The 26,843-nt window shown below is 44.3% G+C and overlaps 1 protein-coding gene across 6 annotated transcripts in view; it reads left to right on the forward strand.

Moving 5' to 3' along the window:
- msi2a (musashi RNA-binding protein 2a) overlaps positions 1-26,843 on the forward strand; it is a 316,548-nt gene that overhangs the window by 10,424 nt on the left and 279,281 nt on the right. For all 6 annotated transcript variants that reach the window (XM_072658303.1, XM_072658304.1, XM_072658309.1 and 3 more), the window contains exon 5: positions 7,938-7,979. In XM_072658303.1, the coding sequence (XP_072514404.1) occupies positions 7,938-7,979 (42 nt within the window). The remainder of the gene's footprint in view (positions 1-7,937; positions 7,980-26,843) is intronic.

Below are 26,843 nucleotides of genomic sequence, written 5' to 3' on the forward strand. Positions count from 1 at the left end.
AAAATGCTGCATGATGTTACTTTAAGTCCTAAATTGCGAGGTGGGACAACAACAAATGTATGCGTGATCCATTGATTAGATGTAGTTGGTTCAATCAAACGGCCACAACAGTGGCCTTTACAACGATAGAATTTCATAATAATACAATAATATAAACTTATTTCCATTGCACAGGTAAATAAAGGTAAATCAGCTACAGTATTGATGTGAATTGTAATCACATTGAGGATCTTTATGCTTGTTCTGGATGCTTGCCTCAGGTTGGCGTGATCGTGGCTGTGTTTGTGCTTTTATTTTCTGACAGTATTTTTTGCCTGTTTCTTAATTTTTTGTCTGTACATAAAGGTGGAACATGATTTCTGTCATTTCTATTTTTCATGAATAAAATTTGATTTAAAAATAGTATTAAATTGTCTTAAATTCATACTAACTTAATTACGCAGTGTTAGGGTTTAGGATACAGAGGATCATTTTAGGAGTAGGAACATGCCCAAAGCCCCTCCCCCCACCCAGTCTCTCGTCCTATAAAAAAATCGACTTTACCGTGTCCACGTTTCAACAGGATGTCTTCACAACCCTCCACCACCCCGTCTCTCCACTTCCACATCAGAAAGGCCTGAACTCCAGTCCAAAGTTCTCAGAGTTCTCGCCCCTCTCTGCAGCCTCCTCACAGATCATCATTTCGCTAGTGCTGACTAGTGAGGTGGCCTGCGTGTGAAGCCAGACCCCCAGAAAGGTTTTAGTAATGCCAGCCGTTTGCGGGCCGAGCGGAGGACGCGGGGATGAGTATGGATGTATGAGTGGTAGGCTTGGGTGGTGTGGTTGGAATGTGTGGCCTTGCTGAGAAGCTGGAGGCTGCGCTCATTCTGAATGAGTGGGCGGAAGAACTGCGCTGGCTTGATGTTGCTGTGTGAGTGGACATGCAACGTTGGGGCTTAAGGGCCAGGAGGAGGAGTTTAGGGTCCCTCTCCCAAAATACAGAGTTATGTCATACGGCTAATTGCTTACATGATATCGGACCAATGGATTAGATTAGATTGAAATTTGATGCTGATATTAGGGCTGTGTATTGGCAGGTATCACACGATTTTATATCTTGTGATATATTATGATACTATAAGCAAGACTATATATTGAGTAAATCTGAGTAAAGGAAAGGTTGAACGTGAGCTCTGAAGACTACAGAGTACAACACACTGCTCTCTAGTGGTCAGGGTTTAAAAACAACCCAAAATGAACCACTGTCCGATACCAATCTTTACAAGTAAACTAGTTGATAATAATCAATACGGTGTGTTTAAGAATCGATGCAGTATCGCAAATCATAACATCACAACAAAGGTCTATTTTGGACTGTTCATTTGTATTTATTCTAATTGTGGCTTGTTTACATGAGCCAGTGTTGATACATAACCACTTATAACACATACAGTACGTGGCTCAGCATTACTGATAATTCTAACATTAGTTCTGTAAGGTTATAGATGCAGTAAAATTAATAAAATGCTGATATTTTAATGCTGTAGTCCAGATTCATCTAAACATCCTTGCAGACATCACAGCAGACTTCATTAACATATACCAGTCTTACACCCTGATATGTGATTATATGTTTAATGAGCTTCAGCAGAGCAGGATGTTTAGATGATTCTGGACTACAGCATTAAAATATCAGCATTTTAATAATTTTACTGTATGTGTTATAAGTGGTTATGTATGAACATTGGCTCACGTAAATAAGCCACAATTACAATACATACAAATGAACAGTCCCTAAATAGACCTTTCCTGAGCTCTTCTGGTGGAAGGCCAGCATTTCCAGTTCAGTCTAGTTTATCCAATCAGTTCTCCATTAAAGTCAACCAGGTGAGCTGCTGGTGGAACCAGTCACACCTGTACAGAGCCTGGACTTCACAGAGAAGACCAGCACCCGAACTTGTGCTCTTCTTCTAAGCAGCAGATCAGTACTGTTACAGAGTCGTGTCCAGCAACACACGACTGCTTTGTTTATTTGGGTTGATTCTGATGTTTTAGAGGGTGTTACAGGGCTAAAGCTCACAGATATGATTAATCACGGCAGTCTTAAGACTCCTGCACAGTTCTCTGGATATAGAAGCTGGTTCTGGTCCAAATAATTGTAGGAAAATGTTGTGTTTAAAAAGTTCAACTGAGCTGTAAGTGATTTTAAAACGTCTAGGAAAGCTGTAGAAATCGGAGGAGAAGTTCTAATAAAATACCCAGAATGCCTCATATTGGATGTGGATCCATCTAGTCGGCCTAGAGCAGTTTAGCCCCGCCCATTCCCACCGACTTAATAAGCAGTGATTGAGCCTAGACGCTGCGAAATACAGGCCAGCCAATCACAGCAGACTTCATTTACATATACCAGTCTTAAAGGCGGTGTCTAATTTTGCTACATAGACTTGCACACATGTTATAAGCAGATCTCAGAGAAAACTGCAGACGAGTGTACTACTACTTCAGCTACCCCCCCACCCCCCTTTTTTATTTTTCGTTATAATTTTTTTTTTAACTGAAGTCATCCAGTCTCTGGTCACCCGTCCGACATGAATGTGAGCTAATTCTCCCATCAGCCCAAATGCCCCAACTGAAAGGACACAAATTGATGGCATTTTCTCCTTTGCTCGGGTCCACAGAGAGCCATTCAGCCCAGAGGCCGCAACCCGAAATAGGAGGTGTGCACTGATTGGCCTGAGCGGCACATCTTTTTATTTATTTATTTATTGATTGATTTAAAGTTGTGCGCCCCCCTTTATTGATGAATAAAACCAAAACCTAGGCCAAACGAGTCTTCTCTCTTCTTGTCGCTGTCATGCAAAAATCTTGTATCTTCAAAATCTTGTATCTGCTTTACAGCAGAAGGTAAAGACCCTCTTAACGTTCAATGAAAGATGAAATTTTTTTTCTAATGAAGTGAATTTGGCTCCTCAGGTCCCTCAAATGCAAATGTATAAAGTATGTCTCATGAAGATCTTCCCAAAGTCTAATAAACATCCTAAAATGGGTCAGGGTTACTTCAGCATAGCCCCTGACCAATCACAAGGCTAACATGGCTAGGCCTGAGCCGAGCTAACGTTCGAGCAGCGTCTGGGAGACCGACTGCCCCGTGTCTCCAGTCGTCCCTCACGTCTGTCTGTTCGTCGTCTCTCCACTTCACTTCTGAAGTCCCGGTGCTTCGTAGCTGGGAAGATATGTGGGCTGGTAACTCGGTTCCAGGCATGAGAACCGCAGTAACCCCTAAATATCTGTGATATCACAACCGCAGTTCAAAGTGAAGAGCTAAAAAAAAAAAAAGCAGGTAAAGGCTGGGTGCGTTGCCATGGTAACATAAACAAAGGATGTTGGCCAGTGATGGAGGGCTGTCAGTCATGCATGTTCATTCGAATATTAAACCACGCCCAGACCGTTCTCCGAGAGGTCCGAGGAGTGTATTTTGGTGACTTTTGAGGAGTGGCTGAAGCCAGGCTTTAGGAATTATACAAAAAAGCTGTATCTCCAGGGGCTTTATTGTAAATAGATTTAATTCCAAATCATTTATGCTCATTTATCCAGATCATTTATTTCCAAATTTGGGCACAATGTAAAAAAGCAACTGCCAAACTCTCATTCAGTCAAAAAGTAAAAAAATGCAAAAATGGAGATACAAGTTTTTTTTTGTGTGTAACAGTGATGTCATGCGTATTTCAGGTGCCAGTGTTGATTACCTTGGCAATCTCACATGGGGGTTTTCCTACTTTGTGGCCTCATCGCTGTAATATTCCCCAATCATCAATCAATTCAGAGGAGATCGTGCTTGACGTTTTTGCGTTTTACTTCAATGAGTTTGCAAAGGGAGAAACTTTCAAAGGGGATATTTTGTGTGTGTGTGTGTGTGTGTGTGTGTGTGGCATGAGGGGCGGGACACTTTTTAGAGGAAAATGGCTCATCAAAAAGTCAAACTGCTTTGCAATTCAAAGCGTGGTGTTGTCTTTGCTCTGATAGGGCTGCTTCCATGGAGTAATTGAGGTTGAATTGGTTGTGCCTGGGGCTAATTGCTAAAACGAATCATTACATGGAATTCATTATGAGGAAGGTTACCATACCCAGGTGTTATGGAATTCATCTCCCAAATTGACCTGATTTACAGAGATAACAGTCATAACTCTGTCAAATGGAATTATGGTGGGGGGCGGGGGGACGGGACATTGCAGCACTCCAGACAAATTTCTCATCTCCCCGTCGCTCCTGCAAATGAGGCTCACGATGGGGTAATGAAGGCGTGCTCTAGATAGCACCAGTGTCACTTTAATTTCTTAAAGCGTTGTTTATCTGTGGGCTTTTGGAGGCGTGTAGCACCGAGCCTGACGTCTCAACAAGAAAACACAATTCAATGCAATGTAGAACCAGTGCCTTTACTGAAGAACCCCTATTTTTGGTTTGACCGCTCTGTTTATTGGGAAAGCAGCAAAGGAAGGGCTTAGAAAACAGAGACAGGATATCTGCACGGGTTGTGTTTAGTTATTCCCATCAGTTACACCAGGATAAACCGTCCCAACCCAGTTCAACCCATCCCTTCACCCTCCCCGCCGCCTGCCTTTTGTATCCTGATCCACAGAATACAGAAAAACTATTTAAAAAATGAACCAAACAGACTTCAATCAATCAATAAATCAATAAATAAATAATAATAACTATAAAAATAATGAATTGTTTTTACTGTAATATAATGCCAGACTGCCTGACCTTGCAATTCTTTCTTTTCTGAAAGGAAACGTTAATGGAAATGTGATATTTTTTAAGATTTTTGAAGAATAAGTGTTTTTCATGTTAAAAAGCTCATCTTAAGCCCTATTGGGATATGGTTAGTTTTACATGGAAAGGTGGAGTAATATAATTTTACACGTTTCACACGGGATAAGAAATCCCTGTATAAATAACTGAGATGGGAGTGACTACTTGTGCTATTTATGCACTGCCCTCACCGCCAAAAACATAATAATCAGTCTTATAACCCACTAATAGTAATAATGTCATTTTTTAAATTTACATATAAAATTATATATATATATATTTAATTTATACATTATATATATGTATATATGTAATGTATAAATAAAAAATATATAATTTATATATGTGACATTTTTTTATATATATTTTCTATATTTTTTTTTACAGCTACATGTTCATAACACTCAACTGATTTTACAGAAGGTAAAAGGTGCTGGTATCTTTACTGATGTAGGAGCGTGCAGTCTGTATAAATGACTGACATGGCGCAATTGGACGAAACTGAAATCACACCCCGTGTAAAACTGGATCTCTATAGTAATGCACTTCTGTGAATCCAGATCCCAGGTGTATAAACGATTCTGCGCATAGAAATCATGCCGGCCTTGTTCGAAAGCCATTATGACCGTACTGGAGTGCAGTCCTCTCTATGAAGGCCGTGCTGGGAAGCACTGTCATGCGAAGAGTTGCAGGCATGCATGTTGGATGTGGTCGGCTTTCGGCTCCAGAGTGACACCTGGCCTTCCCACCACAGCAGGCCAACCTTCGGCAGGTCTGTAGCGGGAGATTCACCTCAACGTAAAGCACTTGCCTTGCCGAACACGGACAAGTAATTTTCTGCAAGAGAACAATTTCGATCTGTTTACGTTTTGCCCCCCCCCCCACACACACCCCCCACCCCACCTTTCCCAGCAGCCTCGCTACGTCTGCCTGGATGAGATTGTTTGAAAGTTCTCTTTTAAAGAGCCGTGTATTAAAGCTGAGCGAAGGCAGCGTGACATTGGTGCATGAAATAGTTTCTCTTCATTCCAAATGCAAGATTGATAAGGCTCCCACTGCAAGCCTCAGTAGCGGTTAACCAGAGAGAGGGGAGGAAAAAGAAAAAGCAGGGGGGGGGGGAGTGGGGGCGAAACATAGAAATTAATGAGATGACAAACCGAAGAGAAAAAAAATAAAGAGCTCTGCTCCGAACCCAATCTGATGTCCTCTTTTATTTCCCAGTTTTTAGAATAATGGCGAATCCGTGAGTCTTTTATTTTTGTCGTTATCTCTCGGTGTTGTATTGTCCCCAAAACTCTGAAGACAGAGTTCTACCTGTAACCTGCTGCTGCTGTCAGTGAACCGGGATGTGGGCATATCTCTGTGTTTGTGTCTCTTTCATATAGCCTGCCTGCAGAACTCGTCTGTTCTCCTGCCTTTACAGTTTAGCACACTTTAGCTGTGGGGTTACCATTGCTATTATTAAAATAACTGTGTTATCACTGTTGGTAGTAGGGATGCGCAGTGATGGCACTGATCTTATCAGTAGAACACAGTAATATTAACAGCAGGAATTTAATTTTCCTGAGATTTACAAATTCTAGGGTCTTTATATATATATATATATATATACTTTTTTGTTGAAAACATCCTTAAAAAAAAAAAGAAAAAAAAAATATATATATGTCATTTTTTAAGGGTTTTTTAAACAAAAAAAGTTTAATGCACTTTTAAAAATGACCATAAAATGACTGTGTCTATAAATACACTTATATACTTGCCATACTTGCTAAACTATACTAATAATGAATTAGTTTTCCTGTTTTTGAGTTGCAAGGAAAACTTGTGAGAATAGTGAAAATGGGTGGTAAATTGATGGAAAGAAATCAACTGTATGAAAGATCTATAAAGTGGTTGTTCTCAAACAACAAAAAAAAAGGTATGGAAGGTCATGGATACACCACACCCTTTAAACCCTTTCTCACTTTCAACAGCTTTCATCAGGCAGATGGTATAGGATGCCAGGAACCACTGGGAATATCTATAGGAGATTATTTTTACCAAACGCAGTGGAAATTGAGTTATTTTTAGGGTGATTTTATTTATTTATTTGTTTGTTTGTTTGTTTGTTTTGTTTTATTTGTTTCCTCTCTGGCAAATCTCCACTTTGTGGACAGTAAATGTATTCTGCTCTATGCGCAGTGAAATTAGAAATCTGGTATAGAAGTGATAGTAAGTTCTCAAATGTGACTGGTATAGGGTTTGTTTAAATATGAGAATTTTGTAGAATTGTATGTCCACAAGTGTCTCGTAACTTACCTTGTTTATACAGCTGCAAATCTCAAAACTCTGGAATTAATAAAGTACTAAATCAATTAAGTCTAATCTCATTGGATCCAAGCAGCACACGTAGGGCCACAGACTGCTGAGTACGCTGCTCTTTACTGAGCGTTTCACTGAATAGAATTAAACAGTGTGTAAAGTACTGGAGGAAGTGGTCTACGTTTTAGCCCTTTTGTTTTTTTTAGATGGGGGATGTTGAACTTCCTGTGTGTTTGAGGGGAAAATAGGTGTGTTTCCTTCCTGTTTATATATGTTTTATTTATTTTCTCCCCTCCCTCCCCTGAATGTAAGCATGGCTGTATACCTGGATGTGTATCGGATGGTGTACCTGTAATGCTGCCTCTGTAATAGTTCTAAAAAGTTTTCTGAAAATGAATGGAAATAAAATTAAATTAAATATAAATTGGTGATATTGACAGATATTTGCTTTAAAAACATTATCAGCATCAAACAGATGTTTAGATTGGACCGATATTCCAAACTGATAAATCTTCAGCTGTTATGTGTTTATTGGAAGCGTCAGAACATGGAAGATAAATGTGTAGTAAATGTGTAGAATCTAGAAATGTGCAAATTATATTATTATTATTATTATAAATATATTATAATATAATGTCTATGCATCAGCAGGCATGCATGTGAAGGCCTGATGCAGGCGTCGTTTTTGGGTACACTGTGATCATCATCTATGCTTTTTTACTTTCGCAACTTACCATGGATGTAAAATGAATGTACATAATAAATAAAAATCACTGTAATCATAGATTTTTTTAAAAGGCTACTGTACTAACTCTACCGCTTCCTCCCCTCTCTATTGTGTGCAGATCGATCCCAAAGTGGCCTTCCCTCGACGTGCTCAGCCTAAGGTAAGACTGCATTCATTCAGCATTCGTTCCTCTGGCAGCCGGCGCTGTCTGAAAGCTGCCCTGCTTTAGCCGTGATAAAGAGGTCCTGCTGGACTCGTCCTCCTGCTCTCCTCCTCTCCTCTCCGCCATCGGAGACGTCTGAATCTCAGTGTTTGGGACAAAGAGCCATTTCTGTTTGTCCTGCTTTTGGCTGATTGGATTAAAAACCCCTTAAACTCGCAAGGTCCGAACTTTAGATCAGCCTCCAGAACCCCAGAACGGGACGTTCACAGCAGTGTAGCGAACAGCGAAGTAAAGTAAGGCACACTCCAGCACTTCCCACAGGCCTTTCTTTCCCGGGCCTGTAAGAGAAGAGACTGAACACCTATGTGGAATAGAAGCCAGTGGGCTCTTGCTGAAGCTTGGGCTTGGGCGGCAAGTTACGAAAAGACGTTAACCGGTTCGTTCTCGGTTCTTCTGGTCTGAGATGGCCCGTGGTGATCGACTGTGTGCGTCAGAGGCCGCAGCATATCAAGGTTAGGTCGAAAGGTTCTGCAGCATGCCTTTAAGATTTATGACTGGCCTAGGGTTTAAGGGGTTCTGACAGTCCAGTATGGTCAGTTTGGGACATTTTTGAGAGGCCTGTGCGTGAGCCGGCCCTGGCGGTCAGGTGTGAGCTGCCTGTGTGAGCTTTCGACTCCTTTCTGAGGCTTCAAACGGGGTTATAATAGCGTGTCAGCGGCGGCGTCTGCTCTGCGCTAATGTGGTTGTAGAGGTTGTCATTAGATTATGTCTTTTTTTTTCTGCCTCTTGACTTTGAAGACTGTCTGCTGGAAGTCCAGGTCTATTTTTTCGGCTTTTTTTTTCATCTGTTTTTTCTTTGTCCCAAAACAAGACTGGGATCGATAATGGATTTCACCCCCCTCCCCGCTTTCCTCGTGCTTTTCAGAGAGGTATTGTTACCGAGTGAATCAGGTTTCAAACGGGGGAATTGGCAGCGAAAGCTTTCAAAGCCAGAGCACATGGTGTCTTAAGGGTATCGGCATATGGTTGAGAAACTACCAGAGTGCATGTGTGCTTTTTTTTTTTTTCTGTGTGTTTTTTTTTCCCCTCTCTTCCCCTCATTTGCTTTAACCTTTTCTTATCCGTGTCGAGGCCCGAGCTTCTGGCGAAAAAAAAGCGAGGAGAAAAAAAAAGAGAAATAAAAAGTGGGAAAAAAACATCTTAAAAAAAATAGTCGAGGCACTTCTGCAGCGCGAGGCTTCGGATTCCTGACCAACAAAAAAAAAGAAAAACAGAAAATAAGAAGAAAGGAAGAAAATATGTTTTGCGCTCGGAGGCACGGCTGTTGTTTTTCAGACCTTCCAGAACAATATGATCTCTGTAGCGGAGGCCAGGATATGAAAGACCGAATTGGCAATTTCAGAGAGACATGAATGGCTTTCTCGCTCGGGAGCCGAGCGTCAATCCTATCGGCTGCCGAATCGCTCTTTAAAAAAAAAAATAAATAAAAAAGCGCAGCGACAGATTAAAATAATGTTTTGATTTTGATTTCAGGAAAAAAAAAATCGCCCAAAAATCCCGGCTTTGACTTTTTGTTTATTTATTTATTTATTTATTTATGTTGAAGGGCGAGCTCATTAGCGAAGAAAGGAGGTTTGTATTTGTTTTAGTATTAGGCAGAGAATGTGGATTTCAAAGGATCTGGGAGCAATAGGATTAAGGCAGATAGATTAGCATTGCACAGCTTTTTTCCTTCATGTAAAATTGATTTAAGGCCCTACATAAGCAGTCTGGCTCGGAGAGCTTCACTCTGTTTTGCATTTGTCATCGTTTTTCTCTCTTTCCCTACCTCCCTCCCTCCCCCATCTCTCTCTCTCTCTCTCTCTCTCTCTCTCTCTTTCTCTCTCTGTGTCCTTCCGCTCTGCCTGTCCTGTGCCTGGGCCAGGACGTTGCGCTGAGGTATCGGTTTCGGCTCTTTCAGCGAGCGGGCAGGTGTGTGTGAAAGGCCCTGGCTGTGGGCGGGGTAAGGAAGGAGCTGGTGATGAACAGGCTTAGGCTAACGTGACCTATCTCTGTATGTGTGTGTGTGTGTGTGTGTGTGTGTGTGTGTGTGTGTGTGTGCACGTGTGTGTGCGTGTCCTCTAGCTGGGCTGGTAGGTACACACTTCCTGAGCTGCAGCTCTGATAACTGCTAGATTTGATCAACCCTTAGACGTTGCAGGTAGACGTCAGTCTGCCGCTTTAGCCTCAAGCATGTATATCAGCTGCAAGAAACCACACTACCCAGGGCTGAGTCAGGCCCAAGTCAGGGCCAAGCATGCAGGGGTCAAGGCCAGGTCAAGGTTGAGTCTAAAAGGAGGTTTGAAACCAAATCAGGGCAGAATCTACTGGGGGTCAGGACCAGGTAAAGGCCATGCCTATAGGTTGAGGTTGAGATCAAGTAAAGGTCAATTCAAGTAAAGTCCAAGTCTAAAGTGGGGGACGAAACCAAGTCAAGACTGAGTTTAAAGAAGGGGTTGAAACCAAGTCTAGGCTGAGTCTAAAGAGGATGAGACTAAATCAAGGCTAAGTCTACAGGGGGCTATTAATAAGTCAAGGTCGAGTCTAAAGGAGGGGTCGAGACCAAGTCAAGGCCGAGTCTAAAAGAGGGGTCGAGACCAAGTCAGGGCCGAGTCTAAAGGAGGGGTCGAGGCCGAGACCAAGTCAAGGCCGAGTCTAAAGGAGGGGTCGAGACCAAGTCGAGGCCGAGTCTAAAGGAGGGGTCGAGGCCGAGTCTAAAGGAGGGGTCGAGACCAAGTCAAGGCAGAGTCTAAAGGAGGGGTCGAGACCAAGTCAAGGCCGAGTCTGGCAATTCAAGTACGGTCCAAGTCTAAAGTAGGGGACGAAACCGAGTCAAGGCTGAGTTTAAAGAGGACGAGACTAGATCAAGGCTAAGTCTACAGGGGACTATTAATAAGTCAAGGCAGAGTCTAAAGAAGGGGTTACGACCAAGTCAAGGCCAAGTCTAAAGGTGATCATGATTGAGTTAAGGTCAAGTCTAAAGGAGGGGATGAAACCAAGTCAAGGCTGAGTTTACAGTGGCCTGTGATCAAGTTAAAAGGCGGGTTCGGGGGGCTTGGATCAAGATCAAGTCAAAGCTAAGTCTGCAGGGACCAGTGATCCACTTATGGGGTCGGTACCAAGCCAAGGCAGAGTTTACAGGGGGCAGTGATCAACGTGATCAAGTTAAGGTCGAGACTATAGGGGGAAATTTAGAGTTCAGACACAAATTGGACTGATGCCCAATCCAATTGGCTAAATCAGACGCATGTTGGTATAAGTTGGTATAAGAGTGCAAACACTGTGGAGTCCGAGACCAGTCTGAGACAACGGAAAACTTTCTTTGATAATGAGTCAACTAATGAAATGAAACACCGGAATTTAATACGTCAGTGCTGTCGTTTTATGGGCTTGTATGTGGGCCCACATTTGAGTCACTCTCATACCTACATTACCTAGATGTTAGTGTCACAGTAGTCACAGAGGAATCAGAGTAGTGTTAAAGAATCATTGAGAAAAAGAAAAAGAATGGCCATAATAACAAATCTAGAGTTCATGAGGGTTCAGGGATCTGGCGTTGGTGGCAGGAAGTGTGCTGCTGGTTATGGGCGTCTGGTTAACGTCTTATGTTTGCTAATAAGTTTCACACTGTTGCACACAGTCATAACGAGATATTTTAAGGTACGCTGAGCAAGTTTTACAATGATGAACCAATAACCCCCTGTTTTGTCTTTAGATCAGTGTTGTGTTGCTTTCCCGGATTCACAGACATCTGTAAATCTAGATATACAAGAACCTGTTGTGAGTAACGTGAAAAAATATGATGTAAAGGTAGGGATGTTCAAATCAGGTTATTTCACACCCAGATCCCATCCGAGTCTCATAATGATGAACATCAGCCGACACCAGTCTGATCTCGGTGTGTGGATAAACAATGCAGCCCCACAGTTCAGATCACAGTTGCTGATTAATGGGTTCAGTAAAATCCCTTTATTCTCAGTATCAGTTTCTATAATCAGACTTTCTGGACTGACTGATTTAGTTTAGTCAAGACTTTTCTTAAAATGACTGTTTTATAGTGTTTAATATCTTATAATCCAGTCTGATCTCCTCCCTGACCAATCAGCTGCCAGCTTCTTTACAACACTGCAGTGGAATCACTGGTATCACACTGGATATCTGATATCTGTGGTTGTTGGTCTACTGTTGTGGAATAGCTGGTTTATAGTGGGTGAATGTGCTGGGATTTAGGTTTGTGTGTATTAGCATTAGCATTAGTGTTCGCCTCCTCCTGGGTTAGCTGGACCTGCTTTCTGAGTGAGGTACAAAACAGGGCAGCCAATCAGATCAGAGGCGTGTGTATTGAAAAATTGCATTTAAATTATGCATTATATCCTAAGTGGATAAGAGTGACTGACAAATTGTACAGAAAAATGTGAGATATAATTGTGGTGGATTATTATTTGCAAATATGGACGAAGGAAAAACCCACAGTGTATTTCGCAATGCACAGTTACAATATTGCCAGTGTCACTGGCAGCAACACAACACCTTAGCATGATGGATCCACCCCCATGCTTCACAGTTGGCAAGGTGTTCTTTTCATGAAATGCATTTTTTTCTTCTTCTCTAAACGTATCTTTCCTGCCTTTATCAGTCCACAGCACCTGCTCCTAAAACCCAGCTGACCTCCCTAGCTGGTCTGTAGTGCACTTTTAACATAAGTATGATGACAAGCTCACAGAAAAGTTGTCCATCCCATGACCTTTACACAAAACAGCGCTGCACAGTAGAACGGTGCACCATTTTCTTGACTGGCTCTAAATCCTATAGGGGTTTTAATTAGTCTGTCTTACCAGCATTTGAGCAGCTGTCTGTTCCAGATCACAGTTCCCTGAACTGCCGTTTCATAACTGTACTGTACTGTACAAACCACAAGCCTCCCCCTGCCTTGTGGGCATTGATTACTTTCGTTTTTGAGGTCTTTAGAGCGGTCTTTAGACCGTTGCTTAGAGGAGCCCATGGTTGCTGGGTGTTGGCACAGTATTTTAAAAGTCAGTAAATTTATAAAGCTTATAAATCTGATTCAGCTGACAGATCCTAATCAAGATTGCTGACATGCCTCAGGCCTGATTAGCTAATCAAGGTCTGCAACCTTGTCAAAAAATATCTGAGCCTTTGGAACGGTTAGGGTGTTCGAGCGTTTGCACGCGCCAACTGATAATTTAGGTTGTTTTTTATGTTAGAAAAGACCGAGTAGTTGTGTGTTAGGATTTACTGAAGATATTGTAATTAGTAGTTGCTTAGTTACAGAGGCTATGTTTGCTACTTTTTAATTAAACAGCTAAATGACTCAGAATAAAATAAAATCGCTGTGCTCTCTCCGACTCCGGCTGCTGATGGCAAACTCGCGACCCCCAGGCCATAGAGGTAGTGCCCACTCAGCCACTCTAAGCCCTTTAACAATAATAACCATGCCCCCTAAAGGTTGTCATGATGTCTGGTATAGCTGCTGTAATACATGGTTTTGTTTATATATTGTGGTTTTAAAAACCTTGTATCTCCATTTGTGCTTTTTTGTGCTTTTTTGACATAATGTGAATCTGGCAGTTGTTTGATTCATGATAAATGTACCAATAGAAATGTTTCAGACTCTATGAAATGACTTGGAAGATGATCGTTTTACACTGATTTGAAAGTTACGTTTTTTTTTCGTTGTCCTGTAAACGTTTTCATTCTAAAAGTACGAGGTTTTGTTCTGGCAGGGATGATATGCATACACGTTATGGCTGTTTTTGTAATGTCTGATGTCTCTCCTAACATACAGTTGTAACCTTTAACGTGGCGGATGGTTGAGAAAGGACTCCAGGGATAAATGTCCAGGGCTTCTGCTGGTGCACGAGGCAGCCTGAGAGTGATTGGTGATGGTGGAGCTGTTCTCGTCCTCATAAACCCACCCTGGCGTGATTTCGCTCTCCACTATTATTTGCTCAGATGAGTCCGCCGAGCCGGCGGGACACACGGCCTAATGAGAGAGAAACGCCAGCGCTCGTGAGCCGCTAAAGAAATCAAAAGCAAAGCGACTGCCGTCCACACACCCACCTCCCCACACCCCCCACCCCCTTCCACCGCTCTTTGTGCGAAATGGGCCCAGTTGTGTCTTTCTTAAGAAACACGAGGGGGAAGAAAGACACCGTGTGCCGTCGGTAGTCGAGGTGATGCTCGCTGGATGTTTGTCGCTGTTGTTGTTGTTGTTTTTGCGCAGCGGCGTCGCGACAGATCCCGGCGTGTCCCGACACGCTTTTAATTGCCGCTGGGGCCGCGGCCACTTGCGCCGCGAGAGGAGCTCGTTATGGAAATGAAGGCTCGTCACGAGGCTTCTGAAGAGGTGACCTCCGAGCGCTTAACACTTTCCTTACCGACAGCGAGTCTGCCTCGCCAGGCCTGCCTAAAGATCTGAAATTTTTTAGCGTTTGATTTGAGCAACTTTTACTTTCAGCACTCTCATATCAAAAGCTATGAATATTAATAACACAGTTATTAATTAGTTAATTTATTAATTTGCACCATTTCTGCACACATGGCTGCTGTTTACACTGTGTGAACAGTTCACGACATGTGGACAAATAAACTGGTTACTCTCTAGATTACTCGATTATTTGTTTGATCACTCGCTAGATTAGTCACTAGATTATTCGTTTGATCACTCGCTAGATTAGTCACTCGATTATTTGTTTGATCACTCGCTAGATTAGTCACTCGATTATTTGTTTGATCACTCGCTAGATTAGTCACTCGTTTATTTGTTTGATCACTCGCTAGATTAGTCACTAGATTATTCCTTTGATCACTCGCTAGATTAGTCACTTGATTATTCGTTTGATCACTCGCTAGATTAGTCACTAGATTATTCGTTTGATCACTCGCTAGATTAGTCACTCAGTTAGTCGCTAGATTAGTCACCCGATTATTCGCTACATTAGTCACTCAGTCATTCAGTTACTTGCTACTTAATTGCTTAATTACTCAAAACAAATCAGTTAAAGGCAATCAGTAGAATAACCGATTTCAAAGGTAACTGTGAGTCGCAGCCCTAATTCATTCTCATTATAAATATGCTCGTTTACGGATCTTTTTCTGAACTTTTAAGGCTGACTTATCAGCAAATTGTGAACTAAATCTCGGAATCTGAGTGTAGCCTCAGACGAGGTTGCCGTGTGTAGACTGCGAGTGGCGTAGAGCTAAAAACCACTGTAGTGAATTATCCTACCAAGTTGGGATGAGCGCTCCCCGTCCCAGAGGAACTGGCCGAGCGCTTATTTGGTTTATAGTGTGCGGCAGAGCGAGTGGCTGGCTGCAGCGGGCTCCGGCGGGCTCCGGCAGAGTGTTTTGGTAAGCGCTCTCTGGCTCTCGGGGGCCGGGTTGTGTTGGTAATGTTCTTATCCTGAGAGCAAAGCTCCCGCGAGGCCCGCGGTGCTGCAGCCCAGGGAGAGAAAACGTGTTGCTTGGTGAGAGAGCTCCCAGCCAAGTTTTTAATGAAGTCCAAAGGTAATGCCTGTCTCTCTCTCTCTCTCTCACACACACATGCTTCCAGACACCCTGCCACACTCTTACACAGTGCAGGAGTTTGCCAAAGGAGGGAGGCCCAGGAGCTTTGCTGCTTTGCTCTTTCTACAAGCCCTGAGCTCCAATGCCAATTAAGACACCAGGCAAGGGCCTGCGTTTTTCATCACTTCTGTTTACCTCTCTCTCGCTCTCACTCTCGCTCTCTCGCACTCTCTCGTTCTCTCGCATTCTCTCTCTGTACAGTTTTTTTTTATTGTCTGTGTGACATTTTCTCATAAGAATGAATGAGGGTACACAGTGTTAAGTATGTACAGTGAAAATCAATACACTACTAACACTCAACCAACCAATGGGGTACCACAGCGACCACTAGGCGAAGCCCTAGCAACTACCTACCTATAGCAGTGACCTGTAACACCTTACCAATCACTTTAGCATTCATGAAGAAGGACCTTGGCAGCACCATAGCACCCACTTAGTAAAACATTAGCATCCACCTGAAATACTATTGCAAAAACCAAAGCAACCACTTGGAGCACCTTAGCAACCAACTAGCAGTCACCTAGCAAACATTTACCAAAACACCATTGCAACCGCCTGGCAATACCATAGCATCCATCTGAAAGCAACCATAAAAACCTTGCTGCTTTCCACTATACCCTCAACACAGTGGACGCTACGGCAAGGTATCTGTGATCCGTTCTTATCAGCTTCTAATATCGACCCAGATAGGGCCGGCCCAAGCCTTTTAAGGGTGCCCTAAGCAGATTTTCATTGGGGGGCGGGGCTCATACCACCAGTTCTGCACCAGATGCCTCATCATTCCATAGGGAGAGAGATATTGTGCAATATGCTGAAGCGCCCAGCCCTTTATCGACCACCCAAGTGGCGCATATCTGTATTTGCTCAACAGTGGCAGCAGCAGAAATTGATTAACCTAGTATCGATTATTAATATAAAAATGATACCTTGGTGCTCTTGAGGGCCCCCTGGTGGCATTGGGGTCCTAAGCGGCCACGTGATTCAAGTATGGGCCTTGGGCCGGGTCGGGACCCAGAAATTCCATATCGGTGTCATACCACCCCCACCCCGGCTCTCTCGCACGGGCGAGCTCCCGCTCAGCCTCTCCAAGCAGAACGACCCGAACGTGACTTTTGATCCGCCTCCAATTTCTGCAGATCTTCGAGGTGATTTTTGTGTTACGGCAGATCGCGCTCTCTCTCTCTTCAGCCTCCAAACGCTACTCATTTTAACTGACGGAAAATGAAAGCTGCCAGGCAGCATGTTCCCGCACCCTTAACACTGCCGTCAAGCTCTCTCTCTCTCTCTCTCTCTCTCTCTCTCTCTCTCTCTCTCAAGACTGTCAAACACGACTAGATATTTTCCCCAAAGCCTCGCAAAAGTAGCTCGACTTCAACTCTGTTACATCTTTTGTTTTTACCCCCCCACACCCCCTTCATTCTGTTTCCAGATCCAAAACAACCTGGGGTATAAACAAAACTCTCCAGCTGCGAGTGTGAACGGCATATATGAGTGTGTGTGTGTGTGTAAGTGTGTGTGTGCTTTAGTTAAGAAAAGAAATTCCCCTTTAAACAACAGCAGCAAAAAAAAAAAAGCGACAGGAAGTCCATTGACTTTTCGCCGGAAAACAAGAAACAATCCGATATCTAGCAAAGCTAACCTGGATTGGGGGTAGTCGATCAATCAGCGTGGAGTTGATGGGATTGCTTTATCGTCACCCCGTTCTCACCCTGGGGGCCCGGGGGAAGAACAGAGGGGGAAAGAAGAAAAAAAAACCACAAAAACAAGAGCGCCTGTCGCCGACACAAACGAGCCGGTTTGAGCTGGGGAGGATGGGAGAGGCTGTTATTCTTGGGTGGTAATAGATGGATCAAAGTGTCTGGAGATGGAATAACCTCCTTACCCTTTTGTTTCTGATTTGAAATGGCCTGTGTAAAAAGCGGCCAAGCAGAGATAGGATCTCATAAATCTCCTCCATGCACCAGCGCGGGGTGGAGGGTGGTGGAGTGGAAGAGTCGTGGGTACGACTCGAAACGCTTCCCATCTACATGCTGCTCAAGCGTGTTGTGGAGAACTTACTTGGCATAGCGGATGCACGTTCTTCACAACAAACGGTGCCCAACGGGTCCTTTGGAGCTACGCCAGAGACGCATTTTTGGCTCCCTAAACTTTTTGAAGTCTGGGACCCCTGTCGCAGACCCTCAGAGATGTGCTTTGAATACAGTGGAGCTGTTGGAGATGTTGGAGCATTTGATGGGAGCTCAAGCCTCATGGGCTCGTAGTCTCCAGACTCGGGACGCACGGCTTGTGTTCCTGGAGTCAGCATCAGGAGGCTTTTTGTGACCTGCTGCAGAACCATCCATTGAAAAAGTGGTACTTCTATGGCACCGCTCCAAATAGACCCTTTGTGGCACCTTTGTTTTGAAGAGCGTGACGGGGTTGTTTTTCTGTGTTAGCGAGCTTAAAGCGTTCTCAGATTGGCTTCCAAGGGTTTGTGGCGGTGTCTGTCTGCGCCTGCCCGCGTGTTTTGGGTGTGTTTCTACACGTTTACGGCAGATGTTTATTCATGTGGTGTGTGTGTGTGTGTGTGTGTGTATATATGTGTGTGCGCCTCCTGTCTCCTCTTTGGGAGCGCTCTCCCTCTGTCTTCCTGGCTCTTGGCTAATTAGATTGTGGTGGGTGGGGGTTCCGGGCCGTGTAGTTATCACTGGCAGCCGGCTGCCTCAGTGTGTGTGTGTGTGTGTGTGTGTGTATGTGTGTGTGAGAGCAGGGGAGGGCACCAGGCTGCTCCAACTAGCCTGTCTGAGAGCTCCTCGTTGAGTGACAGTAATGAGGAGAGCCAGGCGAAAAGGAGGACCAGTAGGGACCTCGGTGCCACCTCCAGAGCCCCAGCAGGACCTGCCTTCACGGGGGATAGCCTCTACATTAGCTCCTTCTGTGTCTCTAGCCATGTAATAGTATGGAAGGATGTCCCAATTCAGTTGTTTTCATTGCCCCCGATCCTGGTCAGAGGGGTTTATTATTATTATCATGTCCAGAGGTGAGTAGATCAGCCGTTCAAGTGGATTAACCTCTTTGCAGACCCCCTAGATGTCATTTGATCATTTAGCGCCTGTCCCATGCTCAGTGCCACTTTACAATCACAGAACCAGTGGCCTCCAACCCCGCTCTTGGAGAGCTACCTTCCTGCAGCCGATGGATCCTACACTAACCCCGATCCAACTGCCAATTGCCACCTTCAGAATTCCTCGATCGGCTGTTGGAGGAGTTGAAACCTGCAGGATGGAAACTCTCCAGGAGGAGGGTTGGAGGGTTGGGTGCACAACACCACAAGGCATGACCGTCCTCAGATCAGAAACCATTACATTCAAAGACGAGAAGTAAATGAAAGCACAGTGAAAACAGATGGGTCTTCAACGAAGTAGAGAATTCCATAATTGGGGGGTGAATATGCTAAATTATCCTCAAACCATAGAGGTCAGTTTAAATCTTGGAACAATTTGCGATAGACTGGGGCGTATAGATGGAGAGGTTCAGCCTGGTAAAAGTAATAGATCACCAGGATGGGGTTGATCTGGTCAGGGTTCTTGCAGCAGGATCCTAGCAGCAGCATTCTGGACATACTGGCTGGGTTCTGGCAGGAAGGTCAGTCAGAAGGACACCCGTCCTTAGGGCATTTTCACACTTGTCCCGAATACACCAGGGCCGATGGACTCGTTTGGGGGAGGAGCTCATTTGCCTTCACACAGAAGAATTCCATACGAACCGAGGAGTGTCTGACGCCACTTCTCCGTTCACTTTTTCGCTGAGTAGTAATGACCTGGGTTCAGAAAAGTGCTTAGCTGCAGTCACGAAGCTTCACCGTGCAGGACCACCTGCAAACGAGGAGCTATTCTCATAGGAGAAGGTTTTTCAGCCATGCAGACGATGGGTTTGAGGCAGTCACATGACATAATGAACCGATCACATGCGCAGTGGATTCCAGGATGACCAGGGATTGGTGCTCTGGACTGTTCCCGGGGCTCGAAACTGCTTTCACACTTGACCAAATGTAGCGAACTTGCGGAGCAAGCGGGGGAAAAGCTCTAGTGTGAAGAACGCCCTTAGTGTGAACTAGCGTGCAGCCTTGAAAGCGCCCATAAGCGCTCCTCCTGATCAGTGATCTCAGTAGCCGCACACTCCTTCATCGCAAAGGTGATTTCCTCTGGACCCTCTGAAAGCTTTCGCAGAGTTTTATGACACTTGGCTACAATGGCCGCCAATAGGCGTATGAGTTCTGATCTGACCTCATTAAAGGTCACTTGGCCAAGAATCAGATAGAGGTTCTAGGGCAGCACATAAAAGGTTATGGCAAATGTGGGAAAGTAGCCTTAAAGTGGTGGATCAAGCTTAATACAGCTGTAATTGGCTCAGCTAGCAATCATTCAGACTGAAACAGCGCTCTCCTGGAGACCGCTCTGTCTTTGTGGAGGGATGGCGTCTGTCCTGTCCTGCACAGTCTGGGTCCCTGACTAAGAACGCCATGGCTGAGCGTCGGGACCTCCACGCGTGGCTGCCTTGCCCGGTAATGGAGGCCCACGCCTAGGTTAGTAATCAGCATGCAGAGGGTGCAGAGGCGGGAGCTTATTTCTGGGGTCAGGGGCTGAAGGAGGGGGCAGATGGAATCCTGGAGCTGAAGTAGCGTTTTGCTCGTGCTTATCTGTGCGAATGTGTGTGTGTGTGTGTAAGTGTGTGTGGAGTGCAACATGCCTGGAGGCGGCCCCCTCGGCGCTGTCCCTCATGCCCGGCTCTTGGCTCCAAGCCTGGGCCTGAGCCTTATGGCCGGCCCTCCATCTCCCAGGGCCTCTGGAGCACTTGAAGGACCCTCCAGTGGAGCAACCTAGCGGGAGGCAGCCCACCTGGGCTTGGCGTAACCCCCTCCATCCCTCCCTCCATCTTCTCTCCTGCCGTTGTTTGTCATACCTGATGACTAGGCACAGCTGTGCCCAAAGAGTAATTATCAATTTTCTGCTACGCTTGTCTCGGAGACGTGCTGCAACTCCTCGCACACTTCATCTCGGGCTGCTTCAAATCCCTGCCCTGTGATTCAAACCCCCCCACGCTACAGAGCGGCTTTTACAGCCGCCGAGTAAAAGAGGCTGACATTTCTAGCGCTGAATGTCATTTCGGAAAGCTCGCTGTCCTTTAACTCCTCCGTGCAAACCTTAGCGGCTGCTCCTTTTTTGCAGACACCTTTCGCGTTGGTGGGAATGGTTGGAATGGTCCCGTTTATCATTTGCGAAATGGTTAATTAAGAAGTGAAACATGCTTCCCATTTCTATACCGGTTTTAACAAGCCCTCGCCAACTTATATAAGCCCTTGGAGGGGCAACGGAGCTAGTCAGCATAAGTGTCAACTTGCCCAGGATTTCTTGCGGCCTGATAATAGAAACCATTAGGATTAAAACCTGACTTTGCTTCCTACTGGGAATTGAATTAATGATTACCATGAAACCACTAGGCGTTTTCTGTAGGACGCCTTTAGATCCTGTTGTAGAACGATCAAATACATCAAGGACCAGTCACAGGTCACCTGTTAACCCATCAGGAAACCAACAAAACCAAAAACCCACCAGGAATCAACAGAAACCTTCAATGGTTCTCAGGAGTTTGAGATGTTTGAAATGACCGTGTCAATTTCTGACCATTGCTGTTGGTCCAGCTGCTGGCATTTTCAAGTGGTGTAGAAAAATGATCTCTCCTTGACCTCTGAGGCTGTCAGTTCCTCTGCCAAGCTGGAGCGTTAATGGACGGGTAAGGAGTCAGATATGTATCGGGATGCTTTCCGAAGTTCTTGTTTGCAGTCACGACTTGGAGGTACGTTCATGAGGCCAGAACTTCAGACCAGTTCGAGGCAGTACGCCGGCACGTAGAGCGATGCGAAAAACCACCGAGGTATTTTCCTCCCAAGCTGTGCACGGTGCAGGAGTTCGTGTTTGACAGACTAACCCTGGCTTCTGCAGACTGCAGCTTTTGCTGCCTAGCAGGCCTATTAGAGCACCTTTGGAAGAGTGGACAATTATCTCTGGCTGCTAGTGTTCCCCCCACTCCGTACCGCAGCGCTGCCGGAGCTCTCTCAGCTGTTAGCTTCCACTAGACTCTGCCTTATTTAAGCGCTTAGTCATAGCGTTTAAAGTGATTTATCTTAGGCTGAGGCGGGATGTTTGCGCTTTGCGGTAATTAGCCGTACACTCATGATCTTTTGTTTTCCTGCTTGTGTGAATCCTTTATCCTTAAACTGCTGGAGTGGCACAGCCCCATCCGAGAGGAGCTTATTTGACGCTATTATTCGGAGCTCTGTCACTCATTCGTTCATTCATTTCCATGTGGCGGTTTTCCTTAGCACAGCTTTATGCTGACATGCCATGTAGTCGTGAGGCTGAAGGAGGGAATGGGAAAGGTAGAGGGCGGGAAAGTGTGTGTGTATATGTGTGTGTGTGTGTGTGTGTGTGTGTGTGTGCACTGCAGTCCCTGTCTGAACTCGAATGAACTCATCCGGTGAGTGGCTCAACAGGCTCCAGCTCTGAGGAGGAAGAGGACCTGAGTACGTCAGCAGCATTTGCATGGCATGGAAAAGCACCAGACAAAGCAAAGTGTGGTGTGTGTGTGTATATATGTGTGTGTGTGTGTGTGTGTGTGTGTGTGTTTAAGGGAGAAAGAGAGAGAGAGAGAGAGAGCATGAGGCTTGAGTGAGAGAGTAAAGAAAAAAAGGAAGACCCTTCTAGGAGAAAAACATGGAAGCTACAGACTTAGCAAGACAGCTTAGCAAGAGACGAGTGAACTCCTAGACCGTCAGTCAAAAGGAAGATTCCGGTTTGTTTACTGTCTGTTTACACAAAGGAGGAAAACCAGGACAAATGGTGGATTTCCAACAAGATTGTGCTGCTAAGTTTGTGTTGTGTCGTCATTCTTCAGTTATCATAATGTTTCTAGCAGTAGATCCAGCTGGCTACACTTGATTTCTTTATAATATAAAAGAATGGGGTTTTCCGAAATCGTTTATCGCACCCCGCTGTAAACAAAATGTTCCAAACCGGATATGTTTCTGGATCAATCAATGACCGTGGAAAACATGAATGTCGAGTTTCCATTTCTTTACGTTCTATAGAAACGAAGCCAAAACTGTCCGCCATGTTGAAACCTGCCATCAAATTTGCCCCCTTCTCCCAGACCAAGCTCAGTGTCTCAGACCGCCTTCATTGAGCTTCCAGCTCAGAAGCAGAGCTGTGAACCCCCCCCCCCCCCCGCTGAATTCCCAGTTTGTCCAGAAAGTGGAATTTCACTGTTTCAACGGTAAACGTGTAGTTCCTGTGTAAGTTCCACTACAACCCTAGTATCACACCGACCTACTAGCCAGCAGAGGGCTAGCCCTGCCGCTGTCCAGCCCTGCCGCATGTCCAGTAGTCCTGTGTTGTTTGAGGACTGTGTTACGTTATAAAGTTCCTATATTGTTTAAAGACTATGCTAGGCCAGGAAGTTCCTGTGTTGCTGTGGGACACGCCGTTTCTATGGAATTTAATTACTATGCTAAGCTAAGAAGTTCCTAAATTAGTGTAGGACAGGCTAAGAAGTTGATATGTTATTTTAGGGCTATGCTAAGCTCTAAAGTTCCTATATTGTTTATAGGAATATGTTAGACCAAGAAGTTCTTGTATAGTTCTAGGAATATGCTAGGCCAAGAACTTCCTATATTGGCGTAGGACAGGGCTAAGAAATTCTTATATTGGTTGAAGACTATGCTAGGCTAAGATCTTTTTATATTGTTTCAGACTATGATACACTATATAAGTTCTTATATAGTTCTAGGGCTATACTAGGCTAAGATGTTCCTATATTGGTTGAAGACTATGCTAGGCTAAGATCTTTTTATATTGTTTCAGACTATGATACACTATATAAGTTCTTATATAGTTCTAGGGCTATACTAGGCTAAGGGGTCCCATAAAGTTGTTTAAAGACTATGCTAGGCTAAAAAGTCTTTATATTGTTCTAGGAATATGCTAGACTAAAGTGCCTAAATTGTTTGGAGACTATGCAAGGCCAAGAAGTTTGTATATTTCTATATTGGTGAATTAACAACTGCTATGCTAGGCTAAGAACTTCTTCCATTGTTTAAATACTATGCTAAGGCCTCCCTATATAGTTTAAAGACTATCCTAGGATAGGAAGTTCTTATATAGGTCTGGGTATATATGCTAGGCCAAGAAGTTCCTATATTGTTTAGGGACTGACTAAGACGTTTCTGTTATTTGAAGACTATGCTAGGCCATTTCTCTATTTCTATACTGGTGAAGAAGTTTCTATGTTGATTAACGACTGTGCTAGGCCCAGACTCTCTCCTGCAGGTCCAGGACTGTGCTAAGTCGTCCCGGGTGTTATTTTAGGAGTCTAAGCTAGTCTAAGAAGTGACTGTATTGTTTGAGGCGTCTGCTAAGCGAAGTACGGAAGGATGAAATGGCCTCCCTGAGTTTAACGTTCACTTTGGTGTGGAGAAAAACGTAAATGTCAGTCTGACGAACTGAGTAATAAGTGTAACTAATAAGAGCTGCTGTGTTCAGTTGGCTTTTGCTGTAAGCTTGTCGTCTCTGTGTCCTTCATGCACTCCTGCAGCACTTCTACACTTTATCTGCTTGGGTGGCTGCAGGGGGTTTATATCACATCTCGCTCTCGCGCACTCTCTCGCGCACTCTTGCACACTCTCTCTCTCTCGCTCGGTCTCTCTCTTCACATTGGGCTTGTTTCCTTGAGCTTTTTAAATTCCCATCTCCTCCTCCTCTACTGTGATCTTGCTAGGGGGCAGGCCTTTTGTCTCTCGCGCTTGTGTGTATGTGTGTGTGTGTGTGTGTGTGTGTGTGTGTGTGTGTGTGTGTGTGTGTTGGAGGGGGGGGCGCACCAGGCCAGCGTCAGTGCAGTGTGCTATTTTCAAGCCTGGCGGAGATATATTTTGGTTCTGTCTGAACGTGACTCATGACGAACAGTTCCCCTCTGTTGACGCCCACCCCTGAGCTGCCTGCCATCCCTGCCTTTCTCACCCCCCCACCACACACACACACACTTACACACACACACACACACACACACACACACTCTCTCCTTCTTTCTCATTTTGCCACAGCCTGATAAATCTGATGCTAAATTTAGATGAGTGTTTTTTTCTCTGTACTGTCAGAGAGAGAGAGAGAGAGCGACACATTAGCCCACTGGTCCTCCCTCGCCCCTCAAACAGAATTTAAAGGGATAATGACACATTTTCCAACTTTATTAGGCTTATTATTACGCTTTTATCAAAGCTATTTTCACTCTAAAAGTAGTGCTTAGCTTAGCTTAGCGTGCCTTTAGTGAAACCATGCTTTACTGGCGACAGCTAGCCGCTTTAGCGCCTGCGAGAGAAGCGCTGGAGTTCAAGAGATCATCGGTGCACTAAAGTTTACAACCCTTAATGTAATCCGAGCAGTTTTACCAATGGCTAAACACCTTAACTTAAGATTTATAAGGTGGATAGGTGTTCATAGCTCATGCCATGCTAGCTAGAGGCCCTTGTGTGTTGTGCCACGGCCTACTTCATTCGGACAGGCTAGCCAGTGTTGTTGTTGTTGTTGACCTTATCTGACTCCAGAAATGGATTTAACTGCCCGAATAAACGCTTCGAAAAACTGAATGAAATGTGCAGCGTAATAAGACTCCACAAATGTAGAAACACCTGACTCATGGGGTTTACCTCAGCGCTTTGTAGAAGCTAGCAGCACCTATTGATTATGCTGTGCTAAGCTAAACAGCTTCTGTGTTCTTGTGACCTTGTAGTGAGGCTAAAATATCGCTAATCCTGGTTTAAAACACCTGAAAAAGAAACCACAGCTTTATAAGAGGTTTATTAGGCTTATTAGGTTTACTTCAGTGCTTTGCAGATGCGCTAGCTAGCCGTACATATAGATAGATGTAGAGTTCTCTGTATTTTCTTGTTAAGTTAAATTATTATTAATAAGCTCGTCTGTCTTGAGATAAGTGTGTGGGGGAAATGTAATACATGGTAATAATGAATAAAGTTGGTAAGAAACCTCGAACGAACCGAGTGATTCATGGGGTTTACCTCAGCGCTACCTCAGCAGCACCTATTGATTATGCTGTGCTAAGCTAAACAGCTTCTGTGTTCTTGTGACCTTGTAGTGAGATAAAAATATCGCTAATCCTGGTTTAAAACACCGGAATAAGAAACTACAGCTTTATAAGAGTTTACAAATTAAACATTCAGCTTATTAGGTTTACTTCAGTGCTTTGCGGATGGCTAGCTAGCTGGAGTTCCCTGTATTTTGTATTTTGTACTGCGCCCAGAGCCCAGAGAAGCTAAATTATTGACGCTAAGCTTGTCTGTCTTGAACTAAGCGTGGTGGGGGGACAATGAGTACATGTTATTATAATAATTATAATAAAAAGTTGGTTTGAAGCTGTATGAATGAACGAAATGATTCATGAGGTTTATAACTTTAGTGCTTCAGTTCTTCGCAGATGTGGAAGTCGCTCCTCACTATGCTAGGCTAAGCTGGGACAGTCCTGTGTTGTGTATGAAATTTAAAGAGGATAAAATGTTTTTGCTAAGCTTATCTGACTTTGACTAGGTGTGGAAAATCGGGTTTAATTGCCTAAATGTGCTTCTATAAAAAAAATAACAGTTTTTCTTCATTAAAAATAGACCTCTGTGCGACCATGTCCTTTTAAAAGCTCCTCTCGCTCGGCTCTGGCCCTCTTTAGAAGAGTGTTATGAGAGGATTGGATAGTTGCTAGGTCACTGGGTGTTGTATTCTGGTGCTAAGTGTCTCTCTAAGTGTATTAGCTTTTCCGATGCCTTTACCTTGAGGCTTTTGAATGTTGCGGGAGCAGGATATTCTGTACCTGGCGGCCGCACTCCAGCTCGCCTCGAGGCCTTTTGAAGAAGCGTTGGCTTTAAAAAGCGCTAATTCTCTTCCAAATCGTCCTCTTCGGGATATTAACGCCGCCGCTGCTCATTTAAGAGCCGCTTTTTGTTATTTTTTTATTTAATTTTTTTCTTAAATGAAAGCTGTGCAGTTAATTCCAGACAGGGTCTCCCTCGTGAGTGCTGTGTGCCTGTCCCATTTAGTCTTAGTAAAAGTCGAGCATGTGTATGTGAGGAGTGTGTGTGTGTGTGTGTGTGTGTACAAGTGAACTAGGCTCCAGTCTGGCCCACTTTCTGATGAAATGCCC

Source organism: Salminus brasiliensis, chromosome 16 (genome assembly GCF_030463535.1).
Source record: "Salminus brasiliensis chromosome 16, fSalBra1.hap2, whole genome shotgun sequence".
Classification (NCBI taxonomy): domain Eukaryota; kingdom Metazoa; phylum Chordata; class Actinopteri; order Characiformes; family Bryconidae; genus Salminus; species Salminus brasiliensis.